The sequence below is a fragment of the Lissotriton helveticus genome, chromosome 3_1 (genome assembly GCF_964261635.1).
Source record: "Lissotriton helveticus chromosome 3_1, aLisHel1.1, whole genome shotgun sequence".
NCBI lineage: Eukaryota > Metazoa > Chordata > Amphibia > Caudata > Salamandridae > Lissotriton > Lissotriton helveticus.
The window spans coordinates 932564865-932577640 of record NC_136061.1 but is presented as its reverse complement, the minus strand read 5'-3'; the positions used below and the strand labels follow the sequence as shown (position 1 = coordinate 932577640).

Below are 12776 nucleotides of genomic sequence, written 5' to 3'. Positions count from 1 at the left end.
GAGACTGCTCGAACAGTTTCAAAGAGTTATTAGAATAACCACAACGACTTTACCTGAAGAGTGGATTTCAGAACAGGAATTTTCTTAAGCAGGAACCGAAAAGAGCAAGAAAATATCCATGGATGAGAGTGGCTGATCCATGAGCAGACCAAAATGTCCAACCCAGCAAATTGTCGGAGCATGGACCAATGACAACTGACAGAATATATGAAAGGGAGACTCAGCAGAAACCAGTGACCTTGGTTACAAAGCATCCACACACGATTTTGGACCCATAAACTGAGACAGATGTGAAAGATACTCAAGTAGGAGACTACCCAATACGAACCTAAATGAGATGAACAAAGAATACATTCTAGAGTACAACATTCAGCATACCTTTGCCTCTCTCTATCCATGGTTGTTTCTCTTTCTTAGGATCTTTACTGATGTTGATAAACACTGAATATCTCCTCCTATATGCAGGATCCTGGCACCTTTTTAAAACCTGTCTTTCTAAAATCACGTTAATATAGTTTAAAAAAAAATCAATTTAAACATTTAATGAACTAGGCTCTTTGACCTCTAAAAGTCTGTGAGGTCCTCTTTTAAAGAGAGCCAGTGAAAGAAACTTCATTGAGTTCATAAGCAACCCGCTTGCCTCTCCAAAAAACAACAAGGAGAGCGGATTATATGGTCAGTTTAAAGGAACTGGCTGCACATTGTAATAAACTACCAAAGCAGTGCTCTCCATCATAGAAGATCAACCTGACGGGCTCAATAAAAATGTGCTACCTGCCTACCCACTTTATTTATTTAATTGTAATTTTTTTTGTAAAGTTAACTAAAAGACGTTTTCATTTTTTTAAAAATCATTAAAACATGTTCAGAGACCATGAATTTAAATTATTATTTTAAATGTTTAAGTAGGGTAGCCATTAAAAAAGACAAAAGTTAGGAAAAAACAATCAATTTCTCTTGTAAAGCCTACCATGAACCCGCACACATTAAATAGTGAATTACGTATTGCTTAATCCAACACCCTGCAGAAGCTATATAGTGTATGATTTGGAGACTGACAATGGATGCCAGTCACCGAGATTATGATTTGTGCTTCATTCTGTTACTCACCCCTTCCCAAGACTGTGGAACCCGCGCCCCTTAGTGAACGTGGCCCATGCAGTGTCCAGACGAGGTCCAGCCTGTAGGGTTACCAACTGGCATTGGTGCAAATTCAGGACGGTGAATGTAAAAATTCAGGACAAAGGGTCAAAATTCAGGACAAAACTTCAGGACAAAAGTTACGTTTTACAGACACGTCAGAGGTGGTCGCGCAATAGTATATAAGTAAGTAAATAGACAACCACCTAAGTACAAGTCAAAATAAGTTTATATTAGGTTGAGACAATCGTGCGCGTCACGGTTTTTCTGTATGGCCGCAGCTTGCTACCTTGGACGATTAAAAATTTGCATCTCGCTCCAGCAGGTACATTAGTCGCCAGACATGAACCACACCTGAATATAAGTGAGGCCGCTTTTATTGTTGATTGAAAACTACTGGATATACAAGGAGCTTTGAAGTGCCAGCCCCCAGTAACAAAACCGACCCCCCCCCCCCCTTCCGCCTCCCAGTGAAACACCCAATGCCCGGTCCGGCCAGTCCGGCCTTGCTACCTCCCTCCATTGGTGCCCCTCATCTTCACTTAGACCGTCTCTCATGTGTATTTAATTTCTTTTATAGTGTTACTCATCTCAAGTATGTCGGGCAGGGTGTCGGAGTACGTTACATCAAACACAGATAATAAGAGACAATGACTCATATTAACGTGAAAGTCATTGTATAGGAAATGTTACTTAAGATAATGGGTGCTATACGGTGTAATCATTCTTTCATCCATCATTCAGTCTTTCACCATTCATTCTGTCCTTCCATCTGTGTGCCCATCTATATCCAAACATATTCAACCATTTACAAACCTATCCGCATATATCCTTCCATCCATCATTCCACTCATCCATCCCTTCATCCACCCTTTCACTCATCCATTCCTACAGTCATCGATCCACTTTTCCACCCATCCATCTATTCACTCACCCATCCAGCCATTTACCCTTTTACCCATCCATTCACTTACTCATCCATACACCCATTCACTTGCCCATCATCTACCCTTCCACCCATACATCCATCTATTTACGTTTAAGCTCGTCCATACTTCCACTCATCCATCCATCATTCTTTCATTCACTATCCATTCACCCTTTCATTCATCCATTCATCCTTTCCTTCAGTAATCCATCCAGCCATTCACGCATTCCTTCACTTATTTACTCACCCACCTTTTCACATTGAGCTGAGCCTTTGTCTGCAGAGTTGCAGATAGAAGAGGCCCATCAAGAACTTCACCTCGCTGTAGTTCCTAAACTAAAGCAAGGGGGGGGGGGTTCACCATGCCCCTGCACATAGGCAATCTGAAAAAGTGGAAGTCATGTGTCATGCATGATGCACAGTGCCAGGATGTGAAGTGACTGTGACATGGACATGGTGTTGTTTCCAGGGCTTTAAGTGGTGTAAAAACACTTGGTGGTCTCTTCAAAGTGTGTGTTCGATGTAATTAAGGGCGTGGTTTAAAACACCTAGGCAAAAAGTCTGCGCTTAGCATAGTCTTCCACCCTACTGGTATTATGTTGTTTCTGTCATTGCATCCAGATGTATAATACAGCAAGTATCATTACACCAACAAGAAGCCAGGACTATTGGCTTTGTCAATGGGTGTTAGTTGCTTAAAATGAAAAAAAAGCAGTAACCAGGGCTTTGTTGAATATAATATTGAAAATACCTCACTCTAAAATGATGGGACAGTAAAAGAACGATAACCCCTTCTTTTTAACTTCTTTTTCAGGCTTCTTTAAATAAACAGTTTTTTTCACGTTGCAGCATTGGCGTTTTACCTTTTTTTTCAACAGATTGCCCTGCTGTACACTGAGGCCGGAGGAGGCCGCCACATGCTAAACCCTCCTAGACTGCCACATTATCATTCTGTATGTGGCAATTAGCCGCATACAGAATTTCAATGGGCAGGAGGGGCTGCTCTTGTGCTCCAGCGCGAGCGCGAGGCGGCCCCATCAAAGGGGAGATGGGGAGGGGGAGGCCTCTCATAGGGGATCTTTGCTGCTCCCTGTGATGGCCAAAATTACGGACAATAGGCGTCCGTAAAAGGGATCTTCACGGACAACGGACGTGAGGTCCTAATTACGGACGGTCTGTGAAATTTACGGACGGTTGGTCACCCTACTTGACGGTCCAGGTTGGTGAAAGAGCCTGGTGTAAAGAATCGGACCACACTGTTCTTTAAAACATATGTAAAATAAAGATTGACAATTCAAAAATGACATTTGTCCATTTTAAACAGACATCTCATATGCCCATTGTGCTATAAACTGCTGCTATTCCAGGCCTCAGCTCTCTGAACCAATATGCCAATTCCTATACAGTCAGTCAGCTGCATCCCTTTCAGCTTCTTCGGCATGCCCGAAAACAGCTCATTTTTTTGCTAATCTGATTTTGTATTTTTTAAAGTTTCCTGACTTGCTTTCCGTTGTTTTTGCAGCTCCCCTGATTGAGAAGTCACGAGTGGACAACGTGCTGGTGCCCTGTGCATACGCCCCCACCTACATTGTCAAGGACTTTCCCATTGCTCGATACCAGGGACTGCAGTTTGTAAGTCGTACACAACTTCTTTCTGTGTAAGAGATTTTTCCACTGTTAGCAACAGAGGGTGGCAATCACAAAAAAAGCTTTTTAAAGTTGCAATCACGGGCAAGACGGAAACAAAACCAAGACCTGTTTATAGCAACAGCAATCCTGTCTGAGTCCAGACACGAAACACTGCTCTTAGAGGAAAGAAAGAGCAGCGTACTGAACTGTCCTCCACACAAATAATAGGCATGACACAGATTTGGAGGCAGACAGCAACACAATTCCAGAAGCAAACCATTTCAAACTTAGCTACACACAGGGCTCGAGTCGGGGGTCCACGCGGGTGGACGCCGTCCCTCCACTCTTTTCACAGGGTGGACGCCGTCCCCCCTGCCAAGAAGCTGATACCATGATCAATGCCAGAAAGATCACATCCAACTCCTTCAAGATTAATTGCAATAACGTATGTTTAATAGATAGAGGAGAATGCCACAAAGGAATGTAATAGGAGAGTATACTCTATTTCTGATAACAAAACAAGACCTCACTTGAGACCCATCTTGGATCTGATGTGTAAGGACTCAAACTTTTTAAATGACGAAAGTACGAGAAGCCATGCAATGATGCAATAGGGAGATTATCTAGCGACTATAGATATCAAGGACGCCTGCTTCCATATCCCCAAGACCTAAGAACATTGCAAATACCTCATGTTTGTAAAGGGGATATTCATTGTTGAAAGCTCTATGCTTTGGTATAAAGTCAGCTGCAAGGGTGTTTATGAAATGTCTGGGAGTGATGTTGGTAACTCCAAGGCACCATTCCATACATGTTTACCCATGCCTCGGCAGTGCTGAAGGGCAGCTCATCCCAGCAAGGTCAGAACAATGTCATTCAGGTGATAAACACATTGTGCAGATTGGCGTTCACTTTCAGTAAAAAAAAAATCACACCCTTCATAAAAGGAGATCCCAGGTACAGAATGAGATAAAAGAACAGCAAGGACAAAAGAGAAATCTGGCCTTGTGGGAACAGGCCAACCTTCTGACTGAAGAGTATTCTGAAAAAACTGGGAATGATGGCATCATGCATCCCACTAATCCATTTGCAAGGTTGCACAAGCCCCATACAGGAGTGGCTCACAAGCCTATTGTCACAGGTAACAGGGAATGAATTTGGGAGCAGCTAGTGATTGGCACAAGCAGGACAGCATGACTAATGGAAGATGTTTCAAAAACTCAGTCCCCAAGGTGACATTCATGAGGAATGCATCAAATATCATTGGATGCACACGAGGAAACTACAAATTTGAGGTCAGTGAACAAAGGATGAACCAGTCAAATGCATAATTGTTTTAGAACTCAAAACGTTTAACTTAGTGCCGAAGGTATTCCATACTCCAGACACAGAAAAGGTAGTAAAAAACAGATGGACAACACCACAGACAGGGAAGAACAGGTCCTGCATACAATCAGGACTAGCGCATGGGCCTTCGAAGTGGGGCATTAGGAGAGGAATTGCATTGGAAGTAGTGCAGTTAACAGAAGAACAAAGCACAGCCGTGGAGAGATTGAGGTATATTCCATTAAGTGGAGCAAAATCAATATGTAATATGAATGATTTTTCAAACATAGGGTACACAAACCTTCTATCTGTTTGCAACAAAAACACATTCAAAATGCGGGCATTTCACATCTAGGTATTGAGAAACCTGGTCCCAAAGGATTTGCTGCCAATAGATTGATACAGAACGTTTGCTTAATCTTTTCCACCAATACTACTTAGGTGGATAGTGATCAGCAATGCAGAGTAACAGGCAGTATATTATTATTAGTGCCACCACAATCGGTTTGACAAACACAGTACTTACATCCAATGATGATGGCCAAGAACATCATTAAAAAATAAATCACAGTTCCGAACTCTAGTAACACTTCTGGGAGGAATGTTTTGCGAACCCAGCTCTGGTTTCAACCTAGCAGCTCGTTTTCTGAAGACCTCAAATGTGGCAATTTACATTTGCTAAATAGAGGTATGAAAGTGACAAGGAAAGCAAGAAAAAACACCTACTGAAAATTGTTACACTGCAATAAGGACAGTTTGCAAGCTGGTGTTCACATCAGAGCAGAATGGGTAAGCTGGTAATTGAAAAAAAACATTGTGATATGGTAATTGGATTGCAAACTTTCATATGCATCACTTGGAGTACATTTTTCTGCTTTAGTAGCATACACAAGTGGTGTGACAAAGAACCCTTTCCATTTCCAGTTTTAATAAGGGACAAAAAGAATCTACCAACCGCGCTTGGGGCCTCATATCCTAGTAACTGTTCGCAAAGCAGAATGTGTAAATTGTAGACCAACTTGTTTGCAAGCATGGATGTTATTGACCACGCAACCTATGTCTTAAAGGATCCATTTCAAAATTCCCATTCATATTGTGTCACAGAATGAATATTAATTAAACAGCCCACTATTTTCTCAGACCCTGCGACTGGCTAGAAGTGCAGGCATGGTGGGCTGCAAGGCACGTCAGACCGCCATCCTGCCGATCGCATTTCCTGACAGAAAACATGATTTTTAAGCATTCCATGTCCTTTGACTTACCAGGTACTTCTTTAAAAAAATATTTCCTGATTTTGAAGACTTTGAGTGGTGCGTATATACATCCATTGGGCCCATTGACTACTGTCATGAGGACAGTCCAACCTAACTTTCTAGGGACAACCTTAGTCGGATACCATTTAACTTGGGCGTTGGTATCTGATCAATGGTATGTAACTGCAATTACAATCACAAACCATTGATACTTCCCTTTGCGATTCGCAAGTAGAAGGTCGCCCTTCTCATGCCCCCTCCTAATTGGGATATGTAATGAGTCACAGAACCTCTTTTGCCATTTGTAGACTTTTCTGACTCACACAAGAGTTTAAAAATCACAAAACACTGTTTTGCGGTTGCAAACAATGTGATTTTACAAATTGCAAGGTTACCTATTGCAAATCAGTGCCATACATCAAGCCCTCACTGGCGACACCAATGTGGGATTTGAATGTAGCCTTATCACAGAATCATAATACTGAAGTGAATTCCCCTACTGGTCCTCTACCATTATGATTCGGTAATATTTGAGCATGAAAGGGCTGTGATAACTTAGCTTGGAGTATTTATTGTGTTAGCTCTTTGCAGTGCTTTACGTGGAGTGAAAAGGGTGGTGGGGGCCCTAAAAGGATAGTGGCTTGAGCAGCCTTTACACGAGGCATGGTCTATGCAATTAATACATGTGAAGTAGCATCTGTGGTTGACGGATTCATAAGTGAGGTCTCGCTTGACAAAGAATAACCTTAATTAGCAGGATATTTTATTTTACAGTTTATTTAGCATCTTTACCCAAGTACAATACATTAACTTGACGAGTTCAGTTGAACAGTTAGACTCAGTACATTAGTCAGTTGAAATTAAGTGAAGCTTTTGACCCTACAACTCCTAAACAACTGTAGCTCTCTGTCACTTAGCCCCTGAGTCACAATTGGGACGTCTGGGGACATTAGGTTGTAGCACTGTCATGCGACAGGCAGGAGCCCAGGTCTTTTTGTTTCCTCAGTCAATAAATGGCAGACATAGAGCACCCCAAAGGGCCCTGGTTTAATGTCAGTTTTTTGCTTTGCTAGGGCTCTTTCCCACTTAGATACATGGATCTTTGGAAGGTCAGTAGACGTCATGTAGAAATCTCCCCTAGGCATTGGGAAGGTCACTTTAGGCAGAGGATGCACCACCTCTACCCATTTCTAAGGTGATGGGGAACACGATAGACTGAGGTGCATCAGGGATACTGTGGACTACATACAGATGATTGAACCTTTGTGGGGACTGCTTGATCTAGCAGTTACACGTCACTGTTGGCAAACGACAAAAGTTTAAGCAGCTCAACCTGTACATTTCTCCTTTGATTTATTAACAATTAAATAAAAATAGACGAGCTGTCAAAGATACAAATCCCAAAATACCTTTGTTTTGCAGGAAGTTCTTGCTAATTTCCCCAGGTTATTCCTCATTTTGAGCATATTTACATGTTGTGTTTTCAGCTGCCTTTTGTGGCTAAAATGTCTTGGAATTGCGGGTGTAGAGAACATCATGAATGCTGTGTTCCTGCATCACGTCTAATCCTGATTCAGCTGATGTAGCCTGTTATCAGCTGAATAGGAATAAATACCCTTAGCAATCATAATGATGTTCAAGGGACTCATTTAGAGCCAGATGTACGACCATACATTTTGCACATGCAAAATGGCCAAGGGCCATGTACAATTCCTAAATAGCGAGTCACAATTTATTTACGACTCGCTATTTAGGAATTGCAAGTCGCATATAGGAAGGGGCGTTCCCTTCCTCATTGCGACTGCAAATCAATGTATGAATGTTTTGTGATCGCAATTGCGCTCATAAAACACTCACAAATTACCACCCTCTTCAAGAGGGTGGTAATGCAGTCGCAATTTGGAAGGGGTCCCCATGTGACCCCTTTCACTTTGCGACTGTCTCTAAAAATATTTTTTAAGGGCAGGCAGTGGTCCCAGGGACCACTACCTGCCCTAAAAAAATGAAACAAAAATGTTTATTTTTCTTTTTTTAAATGCATCCCGTTTTACTTTAAGGAAAACGGGCAGCATTAGAAAAAACTGCTTTATTTCAAAGCAGTCCCAGACATGGTGGTCTGCTGAGCCCAGCAGGCCAACATACCTGGAGGGCCTGTCATTCCCAATGGGCTTGCAAATTGCGAGAGGCTCATTATCAATGAGCCTCGCAATTTGCGACCCCATTGGGAATCGTAAACCGCGTGCAACACACTGTAGTACATGGCAAATTGCACCTTGCAAATTGTGACTCGTAAATGAGTCGCAATTTGCAAGGCACAGCATAGTGAGTGGGCACCCGCCATCAGCATCAGGGTGGGAATCTCTATGCCGGGGATTCCCTCTTTGTCTCATTAGGCAGCTCAACGCTGCTAAGCATGCTCGTTCTTCCCAATTAGAGATATAGCTCTCATGAGGTGCTTGATGTCCCTCAGGAATCCAGCAGGTAGAAATAAGTCCTTAAGGTTTTAGGGGGCATAGCTGGGCCCAGGGAGGCCAGAACACAGGGCCCTCCAGCAGTGAGGCAAGCCTCCATGGCGGTTCCTCCTGGGCCCCAGCAGCAGCACGCCCCCTTTTGTCAGGAACAGCACACCAGAACAGAACCACCTGATGGGGTCACAGCCCTTTCTTTTATACACCCTTTTCCTTTGTCTGTGCCAGCACAGGGCTTGGGGAACCAGCAGAAACTGGTTCAAGGGGGAATTGGAGCACTCTGTTGACAAGGCTCCTCTTCCCCATTGTTAGGTGGGGGCTCTCCATCAGACACACCACAGGGGGGCAGAGCCAGCATTCACCAGTGAAGCACCACCCTATTCAGAGTCTGGGGATTACCCCTCCCACCACTTTTCATCCAGGTGTCCCATTCAGCTCAGCGTGACTCGCATTGCCTCTCGTGGATCCACCCACACCTCTCAGCTCCTGTGACTCACAAGCAAGACATGCAATTCACATCAAGCAGGCAGAAACAAAGCACACAGAAATGCCAACTTCTAAAAGTGGCATTTCTCCACCAGTCATCATAAATCTGCGCACACCATTGCGCAGCATTTATGCTCACAAGTTCATACATACTAAACTCACCCCTGCCACTCCTCTCATACCAGAAATTACCACAGACACACTCAACCCCAATGCATTCCTATGGGAGGGCAGGCCAATCTCACCACATGCACACAGAGCGCAAACACTTTACACTGGGCCACAGTGCTAAAGTGCTCAGATGCCTAAAATCACCAACACCAGGTTGCAGAAAAAGGCTAGGAGCATGCAAAAAGTTTTGGGGTGAACCTGCCAAAAGGGCCAGGTCCAACACAGAGGACTTGAGAAAACAATAAAAAATTAAAGAAAACACTACATCATGTCAGCTACATCCACCAGTCGGCTACTTCTCCAGTCATTATTTGACTGTATCATTGCCTTCAACTCTGTACTTCACTGAGCTGCCTTTTAGCTCAGTTTGCGCTATTCTGATGTCACAAAGATACATACATACAATGCCAGCATGTCCAGTTCTCCACTCATCCCCACTATCTTCTTATGTGAATTTACACAAACTCTAGCGTAATAAATGGGATGCGTCATAATTCTAGAATGGCAAACAATCCAGATGCTTCAGCTGTAGTTCCTTCGTGCATTTTATGTGCCACGTTTATAAATAGCTTTTACTTGTGCTTCTGTTCAAGGTGATAGTGCAACATTGAAAAAGGCACAGAAAGCCTAGTGTTACATTTCATAGTCCCTCATTACTTGTGGATCTGAATAATACAGATTTGAACCATTCTAAGTAGCTCACGGTTTCTTTACCTGGGATTATGGAGTCCAGAAATAATATACCCAGTAACGCTTGACCTGGAAACAGCTGACTTGTACTTGGATGTGGGGATGTGAGGGCTGCATGCAACTGCCGAGCATGCCCCGGCTCTTCCCTCACCTGGATATTTGCCATCCTCCACTATAGGCATTTCTTGAACAGCACTGTACTGTATATTCTCAATCTCTTTCCTTCCCACAGCTTTCTGGCCTCAATCCTTCACTGCATCAAGAAGAAAAAACATAAATACCTTCCCTTTAATAACATTTATCAATAGAAGCAAATAGTAAACACAATTCTGCAAAGTTAAGAAGTTAATGATTGTACATGACTGCACATAATACTTGAATATATATTGACTCACACAATGGATCCGTAATTATATTAGTGGAGCTCTGCTCTGCAAAGTGTCCTTGGCGTAATGAAAGGCACATGCCATTTATTCTGTTTCAGTGGCATTGAAGTGCTCATGTTTTGTGGTTTGCCTTGAATTGGTTGTGTGACTCTTAAGTTGATCTACAGTATAGTCTTGCTGCAGTGGCAGCCTGTGTGGCATATGGTGGAGTGGCAGAGTGACTTGAGATTCTTTAGATGGCGTAAGCAGGGTCTTGTGTTGGCAAGGACCCCATCCCTCTGCAGAAGAACTGGAGGAGTGCAGATTATATATTTTTTTCGAATAAACAGTGTTCAGTGCTGCAAAGCTCTTCTATTCCCTGGGTGGTCATCTCTCGAGCAAGATTGGCATATGATTAGCTGGTTTCAAGCACCCAACACTTGCAGGCCTCACATTTGCTGTCTCTTCATCGTGGGCTATCCCTCTCCAAAAATAATCCTATTGTAAATGGACAAGTTCCCTGCCTCTCTGGACACTTGGGTAATAAATGTCGAGGGCAGCTCTTGCTTTGCACCCTCTAGTTTGCTTGCACATTGTACTATAAACCCTCTGGGTTATCGTGTTGAGCTTCTCTGAAGGGAAGAAGGGTTGGATCCCCTTCTGCTGACAATGGATGGGCACATGTGGCTGGGCAAATATGCATGTGCAGCAAATTTCCACTTCTCTCAGTGCTCAGCTTTGAGTTTCCGGAGCATGAATTAGGAGCTTCCTAACCTCTGTGCACTGGAGTTTCATCAGGATGCTTCATCCATTTATGGACAGGATGCCCACAAAGATTCTTGTGCCCCCCCCCCCCTCTTGCAGTACATAAATAGTTTCGTCACTTCGTAACCTAAGCAGCTTCATTGCTTTCTTATTGACTCTATTGTCCTTTCACTCCATCCTTCCTTCATGTTCATTGGGTCGCCTGGGCGTTGTTTCTTTATTCGTATTTCCTTAACAGCCCAGGGACTTTCATATGGTCCCAGCCTGGCCATAGAACTACCATGTCGGTCGGATCATTAAGTCACTTCATTCATCTGCCTTTAAAACTGATAGTTTTCTTTAAGGCACTGTGTAAGGAGCACCTATGGAAACATTTCTAACAAAGGAATTCATTTCATTTACTACTACCTGCAAGTGTGGAGAGGAACAGTTTACAATCTTAGAGCCAGGGCATGCAAACATATTCTCTTTTAACAGCAACAAATCCCAGTGTGTTGATCCACTTTATTACCATAGACTGACAATAATAATATTGATGTTTTGAAACGAATTAGTTTTGATACGTGTCTCATTGCAGTTGCACAAAACATCTCACACCGACATCCTGTTCTTAAGTTAATTAGTTGACGATAACCCTTCTGCTTCTCACCGTGGATCTTCTGATAGTTCGGATTCTCGCTGTGGCTTAATCAAACCGTGATTATTGTCTGGTTCCCTATGTGGGTCTCCTGAAATAAGCAAACCCCAAAGAGTACAGAACCATGCTGCTTGACCGATCTTCGGATTAAAACTCTCTAAACATTTTCCTGCTCAGTGTATGCTGAACTGGCTTCCAGTAGTCAGATAATTCGAATGTGAAGTTATGTATGATGCCCAAAGTGAGCTGCAACCAAGCCTCACACTTGCTTTGCCAGCTGCGTTGCACCTATATCTATGAATTTGTTTGCGCCCATCAAAGTCTAACTTGCTAGGCATACTTCCCCTCAGATATGGAAAGGTTTGGGAGACTGTTCGTGTTCAGGTTTCTAGGACGTGGAATATTCTTACGAATCATCTCACAAGGGAAGTGCATCACTTGCTGTGTTGCAGATCATTACACAATGGCTATGCTCTACTCATGTGTTGGAGTAGAATGATTCACTCGCTAAATGTATTGACAGGATTTGCAATGTATTCATGCATAATCATTGTTGCGTACAAGTCTTGGCACTGTGTATATCTGGTAGTGGCATGCCTATCTGCCCTAGAAGTAAATGATCCGATAATGAGTTACTGGGGTTGGACAGTATCCCATGGGAACCCCATTCAACTTGATGTCACACAGAGTTACACCTCCATAAAGCGTGAAGTTACCATGAATGTGCTAAATTATTTCTTTGATGTGAGAAGGAGTAATTGTATCTAAAATAAAGTATTACTGGAAATGTTTGACTTTTGTTGTACATCATTACAACTCCATGCTTATGCAAGACCATTATCTCCTGTCGAAGAGGGAAGAGAACACCCTGACCAAAAAAGAATGATAAATGTGAATATGTTCTAGATTGCTTTCAGC

The 12776-nt window shown here is 42.9% G+C and overlaps 1 protein-coding gene across 5 annotated transcripts in view; it reads left to right on the top strand.

Moving 5' to 3' along the window:
• Positions 1 to 12776, top strand: part of B4GALNT4 (beta-1,4-N-acetyl-galactosaminyltransferase 4) — a 923999-nt gene that overhangs the window by 782928 nt on the left and 128295 nt on the right. For all 5 annotated transcript variants that reach the window (XR_013608736.1, XM_078681274.1, XM_078681275.1 and 2 more), the window contains one exon: positions 3591 to 3700. Coding sequence is in view for 4 of the 5 variants with exons in the window: in XM_078681274.1 (XP_078537400.1) it covers positions 3591 to 3700 (110 nt within the window). In the remaining variant the exon portion in view is untranslated. The remainder of the gene's footprint in view (positions 1 to 3590; positions 3701 to 12776) is intronic.